This window comes from Camponotus vicinus, unplaced genomic scaffold, assembly GCF_025532165.1.
Source record: "Camponotus vicinus isolate PSW18456_S1 unplaced genomic scaffold, iyCamVici1.0 SCAF_8, whole genome shotgun sequence".
Taxonomy (NCBI): domain Eukaryota; kingdom Metazoa; phylum Arthropoda; class Insecta; order Hymenoptera; family Formicidae; genus Camponotus; species Camponotus vicinus.
The window spans coordinates 7,646,689-7,673,019 of record NW_028141980.1 but is presented as its reverse complement, the minus strand read 5'-3'; the positions used below and the strand labels follow the sequence as shown (position 1 = coordinate 7,673,019).

General features: G+C 34.5%; 1 protein-coding gene across 3 annotated transcripts; it reads left to right on the top strand.

Moving 5' to 3' along the window:
- The first annotated feature begins 469 nt into the window (after positions 1 to 469).
- LOC145976219 (succinate dehydrogenase [ubiquinone] flavoprotein subunit, mitochondrial) lies at positions 470 to 25,285 on the top strand. Of its 3 annotated transcripts, XM_083107262.1 has the most exons (17): positions 470 to 779; positions 1,837 to 2,167; positions 6,641 to 6,915; positions 7,146 to 7,537; positions 8,269 to 8,346; positions 8,752 to 11,388; positions 12,945 to 13,494; positions 17,929 to 18,238; positions 18,386 to 18,672; positions 18,947 to 19,085; positions 19,164 to 19,332; positions 20,454 to 20,649; positions 20,994 to 21,191; positions 21,570 to 21,764; positions 22,255 to 22,398; positions 22,580 to 22,690; positions 23,949 to 25,285. In XM_083107262.1, the coding sequence occupies exons 2-17, from the start codon at positions 1,999 to 2,001 to the stop codon at positions 24,033 to 24,035; spliced, it is 5,937 nt and encodes a 1,978-aa protein (XP_082963388.1). In that variant the 5' UTR covers positions 470 to 779; positions 1,837 to 1,998; the 3' UTR covers positions 24,036 to 25,285. The 3 variants fall into 3 exon arrangements, with proteins under 3 accessions (XP_082963388.1, XP_082963386.1, XP_082963387.1); XM_083107260.1 differs by lacking the exons at positions 470 to 779; positions 1,837 to 2,167; positions 6,641 to 6,915; ... (2 more) ...; positions 8,752 to 11,388; positions 12,945 to 13,494 and adding exons at positions 17,198 to 17,326; positions 17,393 to 17,497; XM_083107261.1 differs by lacking the exons at positions 470 to 779; positions 1,837 to 2,167; positions 6,641 to 6,915; ... (2 more) ...; positions 8,752 to 11,388; positions 12,945 to 13,494 and adding an exon at positions 17,408 to 17,492.
- The last annotated feature ends 1,046 nt before the right edge of the window (positions 25,286 to 26,331 follow it).

The window sequence follows — 26,331 nt, the reverse complement described above, 5'->3', positions numbered from 1 at the left end:
TGATAATAATTGAAAGTAAAAGTATTAGATGAGATGTATCCGTTTTATAAATTTTCTGTAAATAAAAACACATTTCCTGACATGAAAAATATTAATATAATATAGTTCTATTCTTTAAATTTAAATTTAAATTTCTTAAAAATATTCTGATTAATCACATTAATTAATTTTTCTAATTTTAAAAGTATACAATTTTTTTAATATACGTAATCTGTATTTTGAAGTTCAAAGGAGATTCGAAAAATTTTTTTTACACGTTTTTTAATTTTACATAAAAAATAATACACAGAAAGATTTCTTTATGTTTCAGATTTAAATGAAGAATATTGCAAAAAGGTTGAAAAGGGTGCATAATCCCTATTTCGAACTTCGGAGAAGAGCTCGATGACGCATGGTATGCGTTCCCATAACGACCAGTGTTTCCCTTAGCGACTAACATGGCTGAAGCCGAGGGTAAGTACGTCCGAGTGTGCATCGTCGCGTGTATATTTACGACGAGTGAACAATAACACGACGAGAGATCTTCGGTCCTGCTTACTCCGCGACTTTTCCCGTCATCGTCGTCGCCGTTCGTTTCCGGCGCGCTCTTTCCACGGGCTCCGTCTATTCTAATTATAGGATAAACAGTGTGACCGCGGTCACCGGCGCACAGTTACAAGAAATATTATAGGAAACTACTTCGGTGCAGGAGCTATCGACCTCTATTTCGTAATAAGGAACGACTTTAGGACGGATTTTGAAAGTGCACGTGGAGAACGGACGCGAGGAACATGCATGTGGTAGATAATCACAATGTGTGCTTATGGTTTTAATGATTTTGCATACTGCTTCTTTTTATTCAAATTTGTTTTGATATTTTTTTAAAAGAAAAATAAAAATATTAATATTTTATGTAAAAATTTAAAAATGTTTTAATGATAAAAAGGTTTTAATGATTTTGTATACTGCTTCTTTTTATTCAAATTTGTTTTGATATTTTTTTAAAAGAAAAATTAAAATATTAATATTTTATGTAAAAATTTAAAAATGGTTTTAATGATTTTGCATACTGCTTCTTTTTATTCAAATTTGTTTTGATACTTTTTAAAAGAAAAATAAAAATATTAATATTTTATGTAAAAATTTAAAAATGCTTTTAATGATTTTGTATACTGCTTCTTTTTATTCAAATTTGTTTTGATACTTTTTAAAAGAAAAATAAAAATATTAATATATTATGTAAAAATTTCCCTTTTCTTTTAATTTGATTACTTAAAATTTATGTTAGAAATAATGCAAAGGAAACTGTATGTCGGGAGAAATATTTGTATATAAAAATCGTTACTACATTTGATTCAACTTACCTATCAATTATATGTTTTAAAGTAAGTAACTAAAAATTAGTGACTCTAATTTTAATTTATATTTGACAAGTATGGCAGTTGCATATAAATTTACGTCTTTATATAGCAATAATCCCAGCAAACACCAAATAACAGTTATATAACAGTTATATAACTGTTACATGTTATGTAACTGTTACATAACATGTAACAGTTATATTGTTGAGTGAGAAATTACAACAGTTATAATTTCCCACTCAACAATATAACTGTTATGTAACAGTTACATAACTGTTACGTAACTATTACATAACATGTAACAGTTATATTGTTGAGTGAGAAATGACAACTAACAATTATATAAATGTTACTTGGTGTTTGCTGGGATAAAATTTAGACTGAAATATTTTAATACACACATAGTGTGTTACCTATTTATTAACAATAGAGATTGAATAATATTTTTCTTCCACCTCACTTTGCAATATTTACTCTGTTGCACGGCGGTGTGTAGTTGGGTGTACTAATGAAAGAAGGCGAGATTAACACTTTGTGAGTCGGTGATGGGACCGAAAATAAACCTCGCGATTACAACAGTTGTAAGAGCGCCACTCTTACTAGAGCCGGCTTGGCTCGCACAGCTTCTCAGTCAGTGACTTGATGCGCTCGCAATCAGATGCTGTGCTGCGTCCCGAAGAGTCTCGCGGACGGAGATCCGTTCCACGACGAGGCCTCGTTCCATGACGAGGCCTCGTTTCACAACGAGGATCTTTTTCACGACGAAGCTCCGAATAAGACACCACTATCTATTTGCGAAACATGGGTCAAACTATATCCTGAAGAAGGTGAGCCCGCAAACTCGTCTGATCAAGCATCGATTTCACAGTATCGTTAATTTCTAATCGTCGGATTATCGAATTGTACAATTATTTGAATCTTGTAAAAATCGTCGAATCAAAAAGAATAGAAATGAATTTATTCTGGTCTCACAATCTCACAAAGTGTATTTTCTCGATAAGAATGAGGAATTCAGGCTAATGACACGTATAATTTGAAAAAAATGTTACTTTTATCAAATTTTAATGAATATAATCAAGTATATTTCATACAGATCAAATTTCCTTGTGGAATTTAATGTAGTTTGAAATTCCTGAAATTATCAAGTTTGTCGCGTGTATTATACTCAGATCGTCGTGTAGATGTTTGTTTACGTTTTGAATAGATACACCATGGAATGTACTCTCCAAATCAAAATAAAGCAAACATAATCGATTAAAGTACTATATTATTATTATATTATTATTGCTATATAATTATTGCTTACTATATTATTATTGCTATATAATTACACAAAAAGAGAGAAAAGTCGCTTTTATATAAAAATATCTTATTTTTTGGAAATCTTAAACTCGACAATATAACAATAATATAATAACTTGTAACTTTTTCTTAAGCAGATTTATATTTAAAAATAAATTGCGTATCGACTATTACTACGACTATTATCGACAATATTTCAAATTAACAGAGTAGCTTCAACAACTTAGCACAATTATTACTACACAATTATTATTATCGTTCTTTTAACAAAATAATTAATCAATTTTGACAGATTTATTTTTTGTTTCACGTTAGATAACGCTATTGAAATATTTATTTTCCTTCTTCTCGCTCGTCTAAAAGTGGCTATAAGAATTGTAATAACGCACCTCCGCCGTGCATACTAATCAATTTACGGCTTAGTAAATGCATTAAAAGTCTCGTCGACCTTAGACAACGCGAGAAGAAACGGTAATAGCTTACGTGGAAAAAAACTTTGCTTGTTCTTTCTAATACATGCGCGACTCGTTTAGAAGAGCAAATGTAAGCAAAATAGTCGTTTGTGGGCGTCGTTAAGCGGCTTCGAGACGGAATGAGATCATTTAATCGCATCACGATGTTTGTTCTCGCATGAAAATTGAGGAGAGCCTTCGTCGTCGTCCCCTAGCATTAAAAAAAATGTGAAGTTGAATATTAAAAAATAGGAAAAAATAGGAAAAGGGATTAATAAAAATTAATAACAAAGTGTAGAAAGCGAATAAAAGATTAATATAAATAAAACGTGTAGATATTTGTAGAATTTTAAAAAGATAACGCTGAATTATAATGAGTGCGTTACGGTATAAAGTGTACACGAACGAAGGCAAACGCGCTGACCCACATTTCCGCCACGCACTTAGCGCTAAACGTGGGTATCTCGCTCGGTGTTGACATTGGAGGCGACAATAAGAGATCGTGTGTTTAAGATACTAACGTTCCTTAAATAATTCAGTGATTTGTATGCAATCGGGAAAAAATAAAAGTCCGACCGCCCCGAAAACACAGGCGATAAAAAGGTGTATCTCGTCCCTTTTGGAGAGAGAATCGGAGAACGGAAGGAACGGATTCGCTCCGTTCGGATAGGAAGACGAGATTCGCGTTCTCCGCAATTGCCGAGGCACCTCGTGGGACGCCTAAAAAAGGAAACTTGCCCATCCGTAGGCGAGAGAGCCGAGTCTCTCGCGGGGGCGACCCTCGTCGGCATCGGCGCCGCAGGTGTCCGCGATACACCTTTGAGTCGATCGGTTAATCCTTCTCTGGAATTGAAAGGAATAAAACTGTCATCGCGGATGTCTTTGAATAAGAGATATCATTCCTTGGATAAGGAATGAACGTTGAATGAAACGCGCTTCGCGCAATGAAACGTGAAGGAGTGATGAGTCGTCATCATCATCGTGCGGAAAGTTTAGTTACTTTGTGTAATTTTGTGTTTGTGCCGTTTGCAAGGGATGCAAACTCGTTGTCTTCCTAAAGTTGGCGATGCAAGATGAAGATTATTGCAAGAATCTATCGATTCGCGTCGTCGAAACTCGCATGAGGAAAGATGAGGAAACGTAAGACTTACGCCACTTTTTAAAATTGAATGGCTCATTGATTGATTATCTCGTGTAACGCATAGCTTGTAATAACTAGGGCGTTCTCGAGACGATCTCGCAAGAAGAGAATACTGTAGCTATCGTTGTGCAATTCCCGCGGCCATCGAAGAAAGTGCAATTTGCAATTTAGATTCCCGACTCTTCCAATCGCAACATCGTATTGTATTGTATTGTACCGCCAAGTTTCGCGTTTTTACGAGTGAGAACAAAAGTGAGAGTATTTTAGCATCATAAATACTTAAAGAGAGAGGAGAGACAGATCATATATTAAAATATAATTAAAATTATGGAATATATAATATTAAAGAATTTTTCAAGAGATTCTTATACAGGGTGTCCCAGACTTAACGAATCAGCCGTTAATGGTAGATTCCTGAGATCATTTGGAGACAAAAATTCTAATACCAAAATGTTGAGGAAGATGTAGTTTCGGCGCTACAGAAGATTAAAGATTACCAATCGGCGCATTACGTTCTCCTGTGCTCAGGAACATAATGCATCAAGGAGCCCGCGTACAGTACGATAATATCGATAGAGGAATCAATATAAGATAAAAAATGCGACAGTAGTCAGTAGTTTGAACATTTTATTGAAGTCTTCCTCGACATTTTGGTATTAAGATTTTCGTTTCCAAATGATCTCAGGAATCTACCATTAACGGCTGATTCGTTAAGTCTGGGACACCCTGTATAAGAATCTCTTGAAAAATTCTTTAATATTATATAGGGTGTCCTAGACCACCCGTACACTCCTTTTCTTTCAAAAACTAAGCATTTTAGAGAAAAATGTTTCAGACAAAAGTTGTTTGGTTTCGAGGGGGCCATAAGATGGTACCATTGGTTTGACCTTGAAGAGTCATTTGAAGGTCACGTGAAGGTCACTTCAATTTTTTTAAATGGAATACCCTATATATTTTTGCACATTCTTGTAGCTCATCTCGAGAGCTTTCCAAAACACTATAATTAAGTTAGTTTTCATTAAGTACTTTCCGAGTTATGAGGCTTGAAATAATTTCTTAATTTTACGTAAATCATAAAATATCTTGTAAAATATTCATTTTTCGATTATCTTACCTTAATACTTTTATGTACAAAATAATAAGAGGAATCAATTGTGTAAAAGAAACACAGTTATTTTTAAGAAAAAATATGTAATTGTTAATTACAAATTACATATTTTTTCTTCGAAACAACTATGTGTTTTCTTTACACCAATTGATTCCTCTCATTATTTTGTACATAAAAGTATTAAGGTAAGATAATCGAAAAATGAATATTTTACAAGGTATTTTATGATTTACGTAAAATTAAGAAATTATTTCAAGCCTCATAACTCGGAAAGTACTTAATGAAAACTAATTTAATTATAGTGTTTTGGAAAGCTCTCGAGATGAGCTACAAGAATGTGCAAAAATATATAGGGTATTCCATTTAAAAAAATTGAAGTGACCTTCACGTGACCTTCAAATGACTCTTCAAGGTTAAACCAATGGTACCATCTTATGGCCCCCTTGAAACCAAATAATTTTTGTCTGAAACATTTTTCTCTAAAATGCTTAGTTTTTGAAAGAAAAGAGGTGTACGGGTGGTCTAGGACACCCTGTATATTCCATAATTTTAATTATATTTTCAGGAATCTACCATTTTCAGGAATCTACCATTAACGCTTGATTCATTAAGTCTGGGACACCCTGTATATCATTTTTGAAAGAATTAGATTTTTAGAAAAATTAGATCTCATAGATTTTCTCTAAATCCATGAAATAGAGATTGTAGATTTTAAATTAGGTTTTTATTGTGCATTTTTTTAATAATTTGCTGCAATGACGAGCACGTGTTTCGCACTCACACCATCTCGCACGTGTCTAACGCCTGCGCGCGTTGCACATCATGACGTATATCTGTTGTCGTATTTGGCGATCTCTCGACGTGTTGTCGGCGAAAATATCGATTATTCGCAGATTCGTGGCCTTTGTCAGAATGAATAACGATTAACAAGGGGTGAGTCAGATCGAATTTCCATATGACGGGTATAAATTTCGCGGAATTACATTTATGTATACCACTAACCAAGCGACCAACTAACTTTGGCGTCCTCTGACATTCGTGAAAAAAATAAAAGATATATAATATTTGACGGGAAAAAGACGCCTCGTTCACGTGGCACTTTAATGACAGAACAAATCTAGATGTGCGGAGAAATAAGACGCAACCGCTGAGCAAGGTCGAAGTTTGCAAGTCCTTGATTCATTTTAAAAAAATAAATAAATAAATAAATAAATAATATTCATCATTATATCTCGTGGTCGCGAGAGCTTGAAATCACGGGGACTCATTAATCGCTGGACATTGTAAATGGACGCAGATGCGCTGCCGCCGATTCTGTTGCCTTGCGCGATCTGCGCGCGGACTTTCATGCCGCAGTCGTTGGAGAAACACGCGAGGATATGCGAACGCGCCGCTGCCAAGAAACGCAAACCCTTCGACTCGGCTAAGCAGAGGATCCAGGGTACCGAGTTGGCTGAGTTTCTGCCCAAGCAGGAGCCCCGGCGACATCACCAGGACGAGAAGATCAGATCCTCCTGGAAGAAGACCCACGACGATTTCCTGCGAACCATCCGCGAGGCGCGCGGCGAAGTTGTGAGTCTGATTTTCTCTATTATAATCCTTTTAAAGAAATGTTTTCTTCAATTAATTCAATTTTAAATCAAATATAGTCTGGATATTCACACGGATTGTTATTCTTTCAAATTACTTTCGCACTAAAAGTAATAAATGATCTTAAACAATTTGTTATATTATCTCTTATTTTGCGGTTTATATGAGATAAAATGGTTCTCCATTTTTTTCCATATAATTTATTTTTATAGATGGACTCGAGTAATAAACAATGCAATTCATTGATCTCCTCGGGTGCGCCGACTCGCGCCAATGAGAAGGGCACGTGTCCCACGTGCAGTCGACAATTCGGTATCAAAGCCTATGACCGTCATGTCGCCTGGTGCAAAGACAGGATCACTCGGATGCCGGTGAGTCCGGCAACAAATTTGGCGAAGGAGCGATTGGAGGCGCGCATGAGATATAAAGCACCAGTCATTAAGAACCGGCGAGCTATCACTCGAGAAAAGTACAGCCCGAGCTCGGCGGTGAACCAAGGTGCCAAGACCTCTGTGTCGTCGCCGGCTCTTGTCAAATCGAAAGAAAGTGTCTCGGTGACCAATGGCAGTCGACAGAGTCCAGTGAAACAAAAACCAGTTGTCGTGTATGTTTCTCAAGATTTTCTTACTAGTTTCTTTCCGAATTTCTTCTCTTGTAAAAAGAAACTTTATAATAATTAAATATTAGATACACTCAAATGAAACATAGACTGAGACTTTTATGGAACAACGGCTTTAGTCCAATCGTTTCAATCAAATGTATCTAATAATAATATAAAAATATAATGTAAAGTTTTATACAGGGTGTCAGGCAATTTTTGACCTTCACGAAGTAAGAAGGTAGATTGGCTCAAATTAAGAAGGAAGGTACTATACTATTTTGCGATATTCGCAATAATTAACGAAAAATTAATTAAAGAAGATCGGCCAATGCGCGTGGCTAGAAGCACATGACGGCGAAGGCGATCTGACTGTAACATAATGGCGGCGCGCGGCGAAGCGATGATTGGGGAGGGGAGGAGCGATGAGTGTGTAAGCGCGTGGCGAAGGCTCCTCCCCTTTCCAATCATAGCTTCGCCGCGCGCCACCATTATGTTACAGTCAGACCGTCTTCGCCGTCGTGTGCTTCGAGCCACGCGCATTGGTCGATCTTCTTTAATTAATTTTTCGTTAATTATTGCGAATATTGCAAAATAGTATAGTAGATTCCTTCTTAATTTGAGCCAATCTACCTTCACACTTCGGGATTGTCAAAATTTCCCTGCCACCCTGTATATCTTATATCCTATTTTAATTAACTTGACTCGATTATTTATTATATTTATGTTTCATATAGGAAACGTCCTGGACAGCTCAAGGAATCTCCTATCTCGTCTGGACCTATGAAATCGCGCCTCATCGATCGTACAAACAAGTAAGATTCTAATCTCCTAATTTTATTATTTTCATTTTTTCAAAAGAGAGAAAGATAATTTTTTTTCTTTAATTGTATATAAAATAAAACAAAAAATAAGATAAGAATATTTAGGCTAAGCCTATATCTATAATGCCGCCCATGAGGAGAAGGGAAAAGGATGAGGCTTAAAAGCACTCTATGTTAAATTATAAAAATATAATTAAAACAATTTTTGCAAGATGCAAATTTATAAAAATATTTGAATTTAATATTCGGTAAAGCATGAATACATATTTAAAACAAAGTTTTCCATGCAATTGTCTACCTTAAAAAATAAAATTTTTAATTATTTAATTCCTCGACGACCTTCTCCTGATGATTATCAGGCGCACATCCTTGATCCTGGTCCTTCCTTCTCCTCAGGCCAGCGGAAGATCATGACATATTGACATCAACGTCGTACCGATCCTCTCATTTCGCTATATCTTCCCGTCGTCCTCTTCACTTTCCTGTATCTCCTGCGAAATCCAGAATTAATTCAGATTCAGTCTCCTCCAACGAGATCACGTCACCTACCACCTCGTTGAAGAAACAATCTGATCGAAATGAAACAATCTCCCAACGCATTCCAAACGAAACGAGAAATCAAGAAATCTCTTCTGCCAAAACGCAGAAAAATATTGTTTCCGCCAGGAGTCAAGGCCATCCGACGATCAATGATATCGCTGTGAACGATAAGACTCTAGGTGTGACTGTGCAGCCTTACAGAATACACACGGATACAATACAAAGGGACAATCAATTAGTAACATGGAAGCAGATTAGTCACAAAAAGAATAATCTTCAGTGTAACTCTGCTGCCAGTTATAGTTTTTCACCAGAGTTTCAGCTGCTCAATCTCGATCGAGAAAACGAAATCGACACGGTTGAAAAAGAAGGTAGAACCGAAAAAGAATTGTTAATCACAAAGAACGACTTTACACAAGTCAACGACGAATTAAAAGACAGCGAGGTGGATAAATTGAAGAGTAACAAGCTCAAATGGTTAAATGGTATTCAAAATCTGAATCAGACTTACTTGATAAAAGACTCAGAGGATATATATAACGAATCGCCGGAGTTTCTTCACAGTAAACGGAAGCCGATTAAGCATAGCCCTCGTGTAGAGTTTTTCTTTAAGCATAGAGAAGACGAAAATGAATTTAATAAAACAAAATCGGACAGAAAAATTATAGCGAATGATGAGATTAGAACAATAAAGCAAGAGTTAAAAATAAATATTGAAAATAAAGAAGATACCGAGACTGAAGTAATGGAGTATAAAGTAGAAAAATTAAAAACAAATAGCGAATATGGGAAAGATAATTGGAAAGTGGACGATAAAGAGAATGATAGAGAAGTGATAGAGTGCAAATTAAAATTTAATATCGATATTGAGGATAAAAATCACTGGAAATTGATTGACGTAGAGGATAAAGTTGCAAGTCAGGCAGTTAGGAAATTAGAAGTAACTATCAAAGATAAAAAAGATTCTCAGAGAATGGATGACACAGACATTACAGAATTCGATACATTAAGCGTAAATAAAGAAGATGAAAAAGATAAACAGATAGCGATAGGTAGTGGAATTATTGAGAATATTAAGTATATTAGAATAGAAGAAAACGAGCAAAATTTATCGGATTTTGATGAACATATTCAACTTTCGCAGAAGGAATCTTTTAAAAAATTGAAAATGAATTCCACCGATTGTAATAATGATTTTATCTCGGATCTTTTTCAAAACTTCTTTAAAACTTCTTCGTTGAAAGACGAAGATCCAACGTTTCATATCGACGATAAAAATAATTTAACATTTTCAGACAACTTCATTAATCACATTCAAGATGATTTGGATCTTAAAGATGAAATACTACAATACGAAAGTGATACATGTTGCAATTTATTAAAATTACAGGAAAATGCGGCAGCTTTCATGTGCGATCAATTTGATATAAATAATATTTCTTTAAACAGTTGCAGTAACCCAACTGAACCTGAAGATGAAATACTACCTTGTCAAAGTAATGTAACATGTTGCAATTCATTAGATCTAACAGAAAATACCAAAATAATATCACCTTCCATATCCAGTCGAGTTATTAGTCCAGAAAAAGATTCTACAAAAAATATTGAAACTACAAAGAATGCTGAAGTAACTGAACTAAATGAAGAAATGTGTGAAAATGATTTAATTATCCTTTATAATAAGAACTCTGAGAGAAATTTAAAAGAATTAAACTCTGAAATATCGCTTTTACAAAATTCGGGAATACTTGCCAATGAATCAAATGCATGCACAAATAACATACCTCTACAAAATGGGAAAACAGATTTCAACGCAGACATAGATAGGCGTTCGAGTGATAAATCAAACCACTCGATTATTAAAACGGAAGTTACGAGCGAAGATTTGCGCAAGAAAAACATCGACAATATATACAACGATGAATTTAACTATAGTAGCGATAATATCGTCCGCGTCGGAGAACATAACACGCGAGCCGCTAATGATTTAGTGTCATCAGTCACGTTGAAGGACAACGTCGAGTATCGACGCGACGAAACTTTCCTAAAAGCGAACGTAAATTTTTCAAACGGCGTTTCCAATTCGACTAGAAGAGCCACGAAAGAGCGTCCAACAAATTCCGTCGAGATAAAACACAAAATCAGAGAAAGCATGAATCGTCTTCGCGGCAGCACCGATTCTTTGATATCCTCCATCGAATTTATAGATCTTGTAAACATCAGGCGGCCTAAAGCGAATTACGCTTATGAGCAAGAAAGTATAGAGATAATTCGGCCGAGACGAAGCAGAGTGTTCAGAGGTCTACCTGATATAAGGAACGATTTGGCGGAGAGAGAAGATTCTGAGAGATCGTACTGGGAGAGAGCTTCGAGGATCTCGCGAAATAAATTGATCGATCTGGATTCGGTTCACACGGGATACAAGTTTGTTAAGAGAAATCCTAGAGTCCGTATCCTCCCTCCAGTCCCGAGTCCATCGTTGATCGAGCGAAGGTAGAATTAGAGAGTAGAAAATAGTATTAAGTAAAACAAAATAATTATTTTTATTGCATATCTTAATATTTTGGAATGTGTATCATACGCACTGTAGAATATTAGCATTTAATTCATACAGGGTGTCTGGAAATTTTTCGCAGTCCCGAAGTGTAAAAGTAGATTGGTTCAAATTAAGAAGGAAGGTCCTATAGTATTTTGCGATATTCGCAATAATTAATGAAAAATTAATTAAAGAAGATCGGCCAATGCGCGTGGCTAGAAGTGCGAGGCAGCGAAGGCGGTTTCATTGTAACATAATGGCGGCGCGCTGCGAAGCGGTGATTGGGGAGGGGAGGAGCGATGAGTGTGTAGGCGCGCGGGGAAGGCTTCTCTCCTCCCCAATCACCGCTTCGCCGCGCGTCGCCATTATGTTACAGTGAAACCGCCTTCGCTGCCTCGCACTTCTAGCCACGCGCATTGGCCGACCTTCTTTAATTAATTTTTCGTTAATTATTGCGAATATCGCAAAATAGTATAGGACCTTCCTTTTTAATTTTAGCCAATCTATCTTCACACTTCGGGACTGCGAAAAATTTCCTGACACCCTGTATACATTTATATTTTAGTGAGTATTTTAATTAGTATAAAAAATTGCAATGTTAATTTCGTGTAATTGATTGTGTCATATTGTGATATTAATATTTAAACGGTAGAATTTTGCAGTGAGTATAAGTTTGTATAAGTTGCTATTTAATTGGTAGAAAAATTGATACGGAATTGCTGATTGCGCGAATAATAATCATATCTATGATTTTTTTTTGTTATCGTATTTTTACATATTTCGGTAAGACGATAGTTATGTAGTTAATGTCTTAACAATATTGTAGGAAAATTGAACTGGCGACACGTCCCGCCTGGTGCAATTACGTGCGCAGAAGGCCGGACTTTAATCTTGTGCTTAAAGCTAGAACGTAAGTTCCAGGACGTGGAACCAATGACTCATGGCAGATTTCTAATTTTATCTATTTTATTAAAATGTATGTTTGTTATTGATTTAGCCTTAGTGTAGTTAATTCAAAACATTATATTAGGAGTCACTGGGATTGGTAAAAGCTAAATCTTGTATAAAGCCTTTGAGGAGAGAATTTAGAATCGATTTCTTCTTAAGGAAACTATATCTCACAAAGCAGTATTATTTTTCTATCAAAACTTTTCAAATATTCGATATTTTAATAACTAATTTCTAAATTAAAATTTTGTTAAAATAAAATTTATGTCAATTTTTAAAAGATAAAGAAGTTTATTATTTAAGATGCCAAAAGAAATTGATTCTAAATTTTTGATTTATGTTTTTAACAAGAGCAGATTAGATCACGTGTCAGAGTTATACACGAATGTTTGCCCATCACGTTTGCCTGGGAAATTGATTGGTGCACGTCTGTAGCTTAGTAGAAGACGAAAACGCACCTCCTTGTCAGGCACATTGCAACACCGTTCGATTGTCTATTGCTGTTTTATGCCAAAATACTCGTCGTAAGGAGAAAGAAATCACACTAATCGAACTTTAATTTCAGCGGCACGAGCAAGGATTACGATCCGTTTCTACTGGCCGAGCAGCAGATGAACGACCTGCTGTCGGACATGAGCGATCAGTCCATGACGGGGAGTCCCAAACTTCAACAAACTCACGACAATCTATATCCTCTCTCTCATTCCTCCGCCTTCATAAAATATCCCATCTCTCACAAGAGATCGTCTCTGATAGAGCCTCCTCTCGAGTTCGACGATGTTGCATCCGACTTTTCGAGCGACTCCACCGAGACCAACTCGATCTCGCGCGAGATCTTTCTCTCGAAACCCATTCTCACGAGTAAGGATATAACGGATAGCGCGGGCCCAAAACCCGTCAAGGAATTAGGCAGGCGAGTCATAATCGATAAATCGAAAGCACTGGGCGTCGACGAGCGTCGCGGCGTCGTCGGCAGCGCCGACAGATCGCGCAAGATTTTTGACAAGGTCACGCCTACGAAATCATTGATTGATCGGTCCAATTCGATCCGGGCTTCGTCCGCGCCCAGGATTAACTCAGGCTCCGACAGAAAGATCTCGAGCGATGTCAGGAAGGTCCAGAGCTCCATGATAGCCGAAGATCAGTCGTTGTCAAGATCGTCGGACCAGAGTTTCAATCAGAGTAATAACAACTACTCGTCCCTGTCCGGCAGCAACCTGAGTCTCAACTCGATCATTTCCTCCTCGGAGTTAGATGTCAAGCGGTCAAACTCGATGTTTGACGAGTTGATGACGTGCTTCAAGGAGGACGAATTTAACATGAAATCCTTCCTCAATAATGAATCCTTTGACTTATCCAGCTCCGGTGGTGATAGACAGCAAAACGGCAGCCTGATCAGCGATGGGGAACTGTCTTCACCTGATAGTTATAAGCCGCGAGATCACAGCAAACTCAGCAACGACTCCGCTTACAGCAGGTTGGTCTTTAGATCGCATTTTAAAATGATTGTTTGTCACATGATAGATTTAGAGCTTCATCGATTTATAAAAATTTATAAAAATAAAAAATTTTAAGAGAGAACAAATTACACAGGTCTACAAAAAATGGGATCATGATTGTTGTTGGGCAGCTGGGGGTCATTTCCGAAGTAATTTTCTGCGTAGAATCCGAATCCGAGGTCAGAATTGGCCCATCACGTCAGGATTTTGAGATATTTGAGGTTATATACTCGAAAAATGGCTTTTTGGGCTACATTTGAGGTTATGTACAGGACGCACAAAATTTTTTAGCTCTTTTCTTCTAATTGCATCATTTAGTACTACTCTTTCCCTTCAAAATGAGCTATCGAATAGTCATCTACGATTTTTCCTTGCAAAGTTACGGCCATTTTAAGATGACATGATGAATTCCAAACCCTGCGCCGTTATAGCCCAACAATCTCATGAGCATCAGCGACCCCAAAAACCCATATATACCGTTTTCAGTCCAGGTTTTCGGGTTTATAGTTCAAAGTTTACAGATTTAATGTGAATGCTCATGAGGTTGTTGGGCTATAACGGCGCAGGGTTTGGAATTCATCATGTCATCTTAAAATGGCCGTAACTTTGCAAGGAAAAATCGTAGATAACCATTCGACAGCTCATTTTGAAGGGAAAGAGTAGTACTAAATGATGCAATTAGAAGAAAAGAGCTAAAAAATTTTGTGCGTCCTGTACATAACCTCAAAAGTAGCCCAAAAAGCCATTTTTCGAGTATATAACCTCAAATATCTCAAAATCCTGACGTGATGGGCCAATTCTGACCTCGGATTCGGATTCTACGCAGAAAATTACTTCGGAAATGACCCCCAGCTGCCCAACAACAAAACCTTGTAGACCTGTGTTATTATTTTTAGAAAAAATTATTAATTACAATTTCTTATTATATTTCTTAAATTTGTCTTACATGATAGAAACTTTACTTAACAAAAAAAGGATAATTTTTCTTGATGTTTGAAAATTTAATAATTTAATTTAATTTAATTTTAAATTATCGCTAAACGTGACGACGCTCATTTATCATATAAATTGCGTTCTTTGTATTCGCTTATGCTTAAAACCCAGTTCAATGTGTGCCCTTTAGTTTAAATCGCAAATATTCACACCATGGACGCAGCACCAATGATGTGATCGGCCGTCTCGACGAGGACGTTCCTAGAAACGAAACGTCGCCGATTCAGACGACGATCAAATGCAAGCTGTCCAAATTCTGCCACGAGTGCGGTCAGCGATTTCCGGAAACCGCCAAGTTCTGCTGCGAATGCGGCGTTAGAAGGCTCGCCTTGTGAAACGCATCATCATTCTTCGAGTATTGTCATCATTGTATGGATCTTGATATTAAGAAGTGAAACAAAGATATCACCGTGAAAATATTCTTTCGAGAAAAGAATACATTACTTAATTGTTTATTTCGAAGGCATTTCTTCGGAGCAAGAATATTCCAGAAATATTTTCTGAAAAGAAATTATATATTAATTATATTTGCAATTTCGAAAGAATCTTTTTCCGAAATTGAAAAATTTTTCCGAAAATATTCTTTGATAGTGAGATAATGGTGGGTCAACTTCCTTATCATGATGATATGTAAAACGATATATCATTTAGACGGCTTTTAAAAAAATCTTAGAGTTTTGAGTATCTTTCATGAATTTTGTAAAGTAGCATTTTTACCGCCGAAGAATTTTTTATCTGCTTTAGTTCGCTTTCTATGATGCATCGATTTACTCGCTATTTTTGAGTAGTCTAGTAATATATATTTGATAAGAGAGTTTTTTGTCACAACAAATATAAACATATATCGAGAGTTGCTAAGCGATCGCAAAAACCGTCCTCTTTTTTACAAATTCACAAGTGCAACTTTTTGATAAAGTTTTTATACGAATGAAGAGAAGCAAGAAGCATATATTTTCTGTTGAAGATAGGAGAGTTAAAGAGGGAATTGATAGAAATTTATTTTATTAAAGTATAAATATGAAAACTTTAATATTGTATCTAATTTTTATTTTAATTCTAGTGAGACATAGCTAGAAATTGAAGGAATACGACTCATTTTTATATTCGAAATTAAAAGACACCAAAAAATAAATTTCTTTATATTTTATATTTCAATATAATTATTTTATATGTATTTCTAAATAAAAATAGGAAAATAACTTTTCGTTTTCGAATTTAATTCCGCAAAAATAAATTTCTATCAACTCGCTTAATTTACCTTTCACCTTTACAGAGCTCTTATAGCACACGTCGTATATGTAACGAGGTTGATCGTAGCATAAGATTAGGAGATAGTGATTAGATGATTGCCAGTTTCAGTTTCGCTCAATTAACGAGTCAACTAACGAAGAAAAATAAGTGTGAAGTATAGAGCATGGTACATTCGAATCATTAATCTTAATAAAGATAGACTTCTCAATTATTGTGACAAAAAAAGAAGATTAATTATAATTAAATTAAAAGTGTGCGCCATCAAAACTCACAATCAATTTAAAAACTATCAAGTGAACCTTATTTATTCTTTAGTAAGAAATATATATATATATATTGCATTATTTATTATATATATGCTGAAAATATAAATTTATATAAATTATCTTGGAAAATATACAAGAATATAGAAATCGATTTAAAAAGTGTGTCCCGATAAATAAAGAGAAATGATGATTAAATTTTTGCTACAGAAAAAAGACAAGAAATTTAAAAAATTCTCGTCGATTCATCATTTTTTATATACATTTCATCAATATTTTATTTTTTAAGATTTAAAAAAATATGCAAAAAATATCTTTAGTTGTGATTATAAAGCGAGAGAATAGAATTGAATAACAGGTTATATATATATATCGTCACACTAATTATTTGTAACAATTCTAATAAGAGTAATTTGTTAAGAGTGTCATTGGTTCTCTGGTTTTCATAGAGTATACCAAAGAGTAACAATGCGAGAGAGATAACGTTTGACAAAATTGACACAGTCATCTAACTTGGAAGAATGTGTGTTGAATTAATTGTATGCAATCGATATAAATTGTATACATTTCAAACTGTATTTTTACAAGTGCAATAAACCGATGCTTGTACAAATTTAATAGCTCTAGTTTTTTAATTCTCTGTGAAAGGACTTTAAACGCTATAAAATCTCCATCTCTTTTCTTTCTAAAATCGTATGCAGTTTAAGAAGTTGCTTATAAAAATAATTACTAAAGTAAATGATAAGTTTTTTGTAAAAATGATATATACATTAAAAATATTTTAAATTTCTTTTTTCATTTGTTTATTATTTGACAAATGAGAGCAGAAGGTAAAAGAGCTTTATTAATCATGACAGTTAAAGCGCATCCGAACCTAGAAAATATTTGCAAGGATGTTGCATCGAATGGTCAATCGATTAATACAATCACGTGGAATATTTGTAAGGCTCCAATAATATTCAATAGATTTTAATTTTCATTTAAAGTAAATATAAATTTTTTTGCAGAAATTTACGAGACAATCTCATGCGACGATCAGAAATTCGCGAAGCTTTCATGTCAATGTTAGTCCCGCGGAAAAGGCAAAGTGCGGTGTGGATAAAAGCAGTAGTGTAAAAGCATTTATATTATTAGCGTTATTAAAATTTATATTAATTTATTAAAATTCTTATATAAATTTCTTTAACAATTAAGTATCCTTATAAATTAAGCAGAAAGGTATGTGGGAACCACTCAAATCTTTTTGTCCGTAATATTTTCCTTTCAAGTGAAATGATTATATATTATATAAATAATTTCATTAATTTTTATTTCTAATTATTTAAAATATATAAAATTATATATTTTAAATAATTATTAGTAATAATAATTAGTTTCCTATTTTATAGTAAATAATTATTAGTAAATAATAATTAGTTTCCTATTTTTTAATTTTGATTAAAGATTTTTCTTAACAATATGAATTATATTTTAATAATCCGACTTGGGCTACTTCTTCAATTAACATGTTTAGTTGCTAATTTATTTATATACTAATTTGCAGAACTATCCTCTGATAGATCATTGCTATGACGTGGTGATAGTAGGAGCGGGAGGCGCAGGATTAAGAGCGGCCTTCGGTCTCGGTAACAAAGGATATCGCGTAGCGGTGGTGTCGAAACTATTCCCGACCAGGTCGCATACTGTCGCCGCTCAGGGTGGCATCAATGCCGTCATCGCCGAGGAGAAAGAGGACAATTGGCTCTACCACATGTATGATACTGTGAAAGGATCCGACTGGCTGGGTGATCAGGACGCTATACATTTGCTCGCGAGGGAAGCGCCTCGAGCGATCTTCGAGCTCGAAAATTATGGTATAAACGCAATGATAAAGTATATATAATTATTCCACAATGACTTGTGGAAAAATAAAAAGAGAATTTAACAATTATAATTTAGAATCAATTTATGTGAAATTAAATCAAACAATATTAAGTAACGCAAAATTGTGAAATTCGTAGGCTGTCCCTTTAGTCGTACGGAAGACGGCAAGATCTATCAGCGCGCTTTCGGCGGTCAGTCGTTGAAATTCGGCAAAGGTGGACAAGCTAAACGAACTTGCGCCGTCGCCGATCGAACCGGCCATGCGGTGCTTCACACCCTTTATGGGCAGAGTCTTCGTTACGACGTGCACTACTTCATCGAGTATTTTGCTCTCGATCTGCTCATGTATGGTCGATGCTGCAAGGGGGTCCTTGCATGGGAATTGGAGACCGGTCTTCTGCATCGATTCAGAGCTCATCATACGGTAAAGGAAAAACAGCAAAATTTATACACTACATATTTTTTTATTCAATAAGTAGTAGTAGTAGTAGTAATAAGAACGGGTGGGGCTAGATCAGTCCCTGATGTCACCTAGATCTAAAAGATCTTCTGTAACTCCGTGGTTGTCTGAGGTTAAAAGTGGCGATCCAATTTGGCCCTTTTATTCAATAAAGTATTGTCTCTTTTTATTAATCGCGATTTAATTACTATTTATTTGGAACAATTTATATTAATGTAAATACATTATCGCTTTACAGGTGATCGCAACGGGTGGTGCTGGAAGATGTTTCCTCTCCTGCACCGCGGCGCACGCTTGCACCGGTGATGGTATGGCAATCGCATGTCGAGCGGGACTGCCACTGCAGGACATGGAGTTTGTCCAGTTTCATCCGACCGGTAATCTCACAGATCATCCGCAAATCCGCCGGCGACTTTTTTCTCTCAGCTGATCGATCGATCTTTCTCACGTTACAGGCATTTATGGCAGCGGCATACTCATTACTGAGGGCTGCAGAGGAGAAGGCGGCAAACTCGTTAACTCAAAGGGAGAGTTCTTCATGGAGAAGTACGCGCCTATAGCTAAGGATCTGGCGTCTCGCGACATCGTCTCGAGAGCTATAACCGTCGAGATACTGGAGGGAAGGTTGGAATTTTTTATAGTTAGATTCTTGTTATACAGGGTGAGGAAAAAGTATGGAAACCCTTAAATTTTTCGAAAACTATGCATTTTAGAAACAAATGTTTCAGACAAAAGTTGTAGGGTTTCAAGTAACGCATTACATAGCAACATCAGTATGACCTTGAATAGTGTTGTCAAGGTCACGTGAAGGTCATCTTCAATTTCTTAAATGGAACACCCTATTTTTCATTACATATTCTTATAGCTTATCTCGAGAGCTTTCCAAAACACTATAATAAAGTATATTTTCATTAAGTACTTTCCGAGTTGTGAAGCTTGAAATAATTTCTTAATTTTACATAAACCATAAAATATCTAATAAAATATTCATTTTTTGATTATTTTTACCTTAATACTTTTATACACAAAATATAATGTGATTTGCAATTAACAATTACATATTTTTTTTCGAAACAATTATGTGTTTTCTTTACACCAATCGATTCCTCTCATTATCTTGTACATAAAAGTATTAAGGTTAGGTAATCCAAAAATGAATATTTTACTAGATATTTTACGGTTTATGTAAAATTAAGAAATTATTTCAAGCTTCACTCGGAAAGTACTTAATGAAAATATACTTTATTATAGTGTTTTGGAAAGCTCTCGAGATAAGCTATAAGAATATGTAATGAAAAATAGGGTGTTCCATTTAAGAAATTGAAAGTGACCTTCACGTGACCTTGACAACACTATTCAAGATCATATTGATGTTGCTATGTAATGCGTTACTTGAAACCCTACAACTTTTGTGTGAAACATTTGTTTCTAAAATACATAGTTTTCGAAAAATTTAAGGGTTTCCATACTTTTTCCTCACCCTGTATATTCTTAACACTTCATGTATATGTATAAAATGTTAGAAATAGTTATAATAATTTATTCTGAATAAACTTAGGATAAACTTAATTGCGTGAATAAATTTTCAAATCAAGCTTTGCTTAAGCAAAGTCCGTCACGTTTGAAGTTCCTTTCATTGATAACTAAGCTAAGAATGCTGCAGTTAGTTAAGCGCCATTATGTAAATCTGGCACACATTAACAGCCCATTTTCAAAAAAAATATATCAATGCGATATCTTTGCAGAGGCGTCGGGCCAAAGAAAGATCATATTCACTTGCAATTAAGTCACCTACCAGCCGAACTGATACATGAGAGGTTGCCTGGAATTTCGCACCTTGCCTGGGTGTTCGCTGGAGTGGACGTGACGAAGCAACCGATCCCTGTAATTCCCACGGTGCACTATAACATGGGCGGCATACCTACAAATTGGCGTGCACAAGTAGGAAATACAATAGGAAGAATACATATTCGTTACTTTTATTATCATTATATTATCGCAATTTTATAATTATTCTTTAACTAGCGAAAGCTATTCCTGTCAATCTTTTTCCTTCTCTTTAATATTTTATATTATTTTACTCGCTATATTGTTTAATTTAATTATTTTACATTATTAAACAAAAATAAATTAGATATTCATTGATAATTTTATAATTTCATACTTGTATAGATTAAGTAAATATATTTCGATGACACAAAAAAAAAGAAAGATCCGATCATCAGCGTTTTGACGCAGTTATTCAACACTGTAATTACATTTTGACGTAAATAATACGTTGTCAGGTATTAACGCGAGAAAACGAGGAAGACAGACCGATCGAAGGCCTCTGGGCGGCTGGCGAGACTGCGTGTGCATCTGTTCATGGCGCTAATCGATTGGGCGCTAACAGTCTTCTGGAACTTGTGGTTTTCGGCAAAGCCATCGCTGATCAGATCGATTGTATCGCCAGACCCGGCGAACGTCACGAAGATTTGTCGCCAGTAAGAAATTACGTTTGGAGCCTTTTAAAGGCTTCTCCAGAAACACTCTTCGTTTTTTTCGATCTACATTTTATTTCGATAGCAAATCAATTTTTAATTATTTAATTAAATGCAATGTATGACGCGCCTTTCAGTATTGTATTTTATCATCTTGACAATTCTTTGAAGAGTTTTTTTATTATATTTAAACAATATTTTGTCACACGACTTAATATTTTATTTTCTTGTGTGATATGCTATTTTATATTATTTTAAACAACTAAATTTTCCACATTAAAATACATTAAAAATCGTTATTTAAAAAAATTCGCGAAAATTAAATTCTTTTAATGAGAATTATTATATAAATGTTTATATCAAAGAGCAATTTGGATGCAGGATATCGGCGAACAGTCGATTTGTCGCTTCGATGCGACCCGTTATGCGAAAGGCTGCGTTCCTGTGGTCGAGCTCCGCGACGAGATGCAACGCACGATGCAGAAGTATTGCTCGGTATTTAGGACTTGCGATATTTTGCAACGTGGATGCAGGGAGATAACCCGTCTCTACACGTGCGATTTACCGGATCTATGTGTAAGCCAATTATGCACCACTTTTAAATTGTGGAGAGGATATTAATTAATAAATTTAGAAATTTAAGATATGAATAAATTAAGATTTATAAATACAAATTTAACAACGAGTAATTTTGTTTAAAAAAAATACAATATATATAGAACAAAAAAAAAGATATCAATATAAAATACATATAAAAATATATATAATTAGTTCATTTTTTAAAATACTTTGAGTTCAAATAAGAAGTCTCAAATTCATGAATTTGCACATTGATAATAATTAATTATTAATAATTATTAATAATTATTAATAATTACTACGGCATAATCTCCATATATACAATGTAATTAACAAAGCTTAATGAGGCTGTGATAATTACGTCGTTACGTTGCAGCTAGTGGCGTAACGCGCTGTTGCATAAGACAATGATACAAACAAGAGCTGTTTTATCTGGAGCCGCACATACTTTTAGATCACTTTCGAACGTTTTTTTTTTTTTTTTTAGGTGCAAGATCAGTCTCTCATTTGGAATACTGAGCTCGTCGAGGCCTTGGAGTTACAAAACATGATGCTTGTCTGCATGCATATCGTCTACGCCGCCGAGAATCGAAAGGAGTCGAGAGGCTCGCACTTCAGGGAAGATTTCAAGGTATAAAAAGAATGAATTAAATTCAGAAAATTTAAAATGCAAATAAATAATACTGCACATATATAGTTAAAATTTTTCGAATTTTTAAATACGAAATATATGTTTCTAATCGATTAACATCGAGGAAAGCTAATTTTGTATTAATTTTCAATGTTTATTTTACTTCCCTCCATCTCCTTAGGAGAGAATTGACGAGTATAACTACACAAAACCGCTCGAAGGACAAAAAAAACGACCTTACGCGGAACACTGGCGTAAGCATACGCTTACATGGGCTCAGGAAGATGGATCGGTTAGTTGAGAAACGTTCTTATACAGGGTGTCCCGAAACTAACGCTTGATATTTTAAAGGCAGATTCTCTGGCCAATTTAAAAACGATTTTTCCTCAGCGAAAATGTCGCGGCACTAATAGTTTTCGAGTTATAAACGATTGAAAATAAAGGGTTTTTTGCAAACTAAGGCTTACGGGAATAAAATATTAATAAAGTCACATTCTTTAGTTAATTTTAGATAGAGTTTACTTTAAATAGAATTTTAATTTAAGGCTTAGTTAGAAAGATACATGATGACAAAAATTGGGAATATGCAAAAAATAATGATCTCCCTCGACATTTTCGCTGAGGAAAAATCGTTTTTAAATTGGCCAGAGAATCTGCCTTTAAAATATCAAGCGTTAGTTTCGGGACACCTGTATAAATCAGATTTAATTTTTTTTTTAAATTGAGCATCTGTAATAAATTAAAATTAAATCACTTTACACAATATAACACACAAGAGGTCATATACAGGGTGTCCTAGACCACCCGTACACCCCTTTTAAAATGAAAATAAATGGCTTTTATCAAAAATCGCGAACAATTTTTAAATAAATCGGGTACGCCCTATCAAATGGTGATATTTTCAACTTTTGATTCCGACCGGAAATACGCCATCCGGATCGGAAGTTGAATTTTTTTAGGGGAACATGGTACTTTTTATTACAGATTCGAATTGTACGTGAAAAAATAAGAAACTTTTGTATAAAACGTTTTTTCTAAAAGTGCCTCTGTCAATCTTAAAATTAACCTCATTATTTCATCACAATTACTTTCAAGGTCAATTTTAAGATTGACAGAGGCACTTTTAGAAAAAACGTTTGATACAAAAGTTTCTTATTTTTTCACGTACAATTCGAACCTGTAATAAAAAGTACCATGTTCCCCTAAAAAAATTCAACTTCCGATCCGGATGGCGTATTTCCGGTCGAAATCAAAAGTTGAAAATATCACCATTTGATAGAGCGTACCCGATTTACTTAAAAATTGTTCGCGATTTTTGGTAAAAGCCATTTATTTTCATTTTAAAAGGGGTGTGCGGGTGGTCTGGGACACCCTGTATAAGACATTGAAATATAATTATTAATTTCTATTAGACTCTGTGTCAATATTAATAATTATTATTTTTAATTAATATAACAATACTTTTATATAATAATATTTATATAAAATTGTGATTTATAAAATTTACTTTTATTGTTGTGATTTCTTTTTTAATGGCATGCTGTTTGTAGGTTTGCATCTCTTATCGGCCTGTTATCGACACGACTCTAGATGAGAGCGAGGCTCAACATGTGCCGCCTGCAGTTCGCGCGTATTGACCTCGTAAATGATTAATTGCAAGCAGTCGGTTAATTGAAATATAACGAGAGTTATGCGATTATGAATCTGATCGGCTATCTCGTTACAATTGGATTAATGTCACGTTTGAAATCGAGCACACGAAATCTGGGAATTAACGAAGCAAAGAAATCATCGTAAAATTCATGAAAAAAATTTCTTGTCCATAAAAATGTATTTTTTTATAGATAATCTAAGTACGTCCTATATTTCTTGATGGTCTCGCAACAGATATATTAACTGTGACTCTTTGGCATTAATTAATGCGCTCGACGCCTATATCAATTAGATGCAATGGGAAAAAAATGAATTGAGATTGGCGTTATATTCTTAAGATAGATTTCAAAAGATATTCTTTTGAGTTCTTGTATGTCAAAAAGACTGGTAGAGAATGAAGTAATGCAAAAAAGAGTGTTATAAGTAATAATGATCGAGTAATAATGATATTTCTTTTTGCTTTTATGCACGAAAAAACCAAATGTGATTCAGGGTAATTTAACAATGTCATTGCATCTTTGACGTATGTTAATTTCATAAGAGATAATCATTACTCACAACTCCACTGATAACACAATTACAGTATCGTGATAAATGTTGAATAAATTATTTATTGAAGACATAAATTTCTTTACTAAGAGAGGATAATAATTTACGATCACCTTATTTAGCTTATGTAATATTATACATATATGCATCTGTTTACATAAATCCAAAAAATACATTCGACGATCTGTCAATTCGTATTAAATATTAATCGTATCCGTTTAATAAATTTGTATATCGCGCACACACATTTTACATAAAATATTCATTAAATATCTAGAAAAAATATAAAATAGAAGATTGATAAAAAACATTCTCTTTAAAAATTGCATATGTATACATTGTGCGGGTTGATTTTTCAATAAAATTGATGTATAAACATGATATATGATAAATAAAAAAATTAAATAGACCCATTTAATGTGATAAGCAAAAGCAAGTCGATATAAGGAATGCGTTGTTTGGAGTCATGGGAAAAATTGTGACAACAATTACTCCCACGCATAGTTTTATGTTTGCAGTAGAAGTTATCACTTCTGTCTCATTCATTCACTCATTCTCTTTTTCATTTTAATTACGTCACGTTATGCGCTTCGAGTTGTACCGATTAATCAAGAATGTTGTTTGTCTTAAAATTTTTTTTAAAATTTTATTAATATGATTAAATAGATAGGATTTTATCATGAAACTTTTGTATGAAAAATTTTTCGATATTCTGAATAATTTTCGAATTATATCGAGAAAAGCAAAAAATTGCTCTACGTATAAAGAGTGATTTCATCCCTTAGAGTCGTTTTTGGGTCGCAACTGAAAATTTCTAAATTCATCTATTTACCTCCCCTACGTTTGTGTGAAGTTTCATCAAAATCAGAATTTTCGGGTTCGCGAAGTTCCCTTGTTAGTTAATGCAAAGAAGTGATTTTATTCATATTTATTCGCGTTTTTTGTGCCTCTTTTCTCTTCAAAATTTGTATAAACATTTTATTTATAAGAGTTTACAGTTAAGAGAAATCTTGGAGTCTCTCTCTCTCTCTCTTGAATTAATGGATTATATAATTAATTCTATACGTTATATCTATATTTATTTTTTATTTTTTTCTTGCTTCTCTCTTCCTCCAATAAACTGCAAATAATCATCTTTATGAAGTCGAATTCTCGTAAATTCAAGCTTTCTATTCTGGAACAGTTGATACTCCCTAAAGTCAATTATTCTCCAAAGTTGATTATTCCCTTGTTCTCTCATTACTTGACATTTATCATCTCATTACGCACGCGTAAAGTGAAAGCGATTAGTAAAGATTGTACGTGTATTTCAAGCGCAATTTCCGTGTGATTAAAAAATAGGACTTTCTCTCAATAATTTGGGATTAGGAGAGAATGCATGTATATACAGGGTGGCCCATTTTAATCCATCCAGTCGAATATCTCGAAAACCAATCCCGGGAGAGAAAAATGTTTCAGACAAAAGTTGTTTGGTTTCGAGGGGGCCATAAGATGGTACCATTGGTTTGACCTTGAAGAGTTATTTGAAGGTCACATGAAGGTCACCTTCAATTTCTTAAATGGAACCTACTATTTGTCATTGCATATTCTTGTAGCTTATCTCGAGAGCTTTCCAAAACACTATAATTAAGTACCTTTTCGTTAAGTACTTTTTGAGTTATGAGGCTTGAAATAATTTCTTAATTTTACATGAACCGTAAAATATCTTGTAAAATATTCATTTTTCGATTA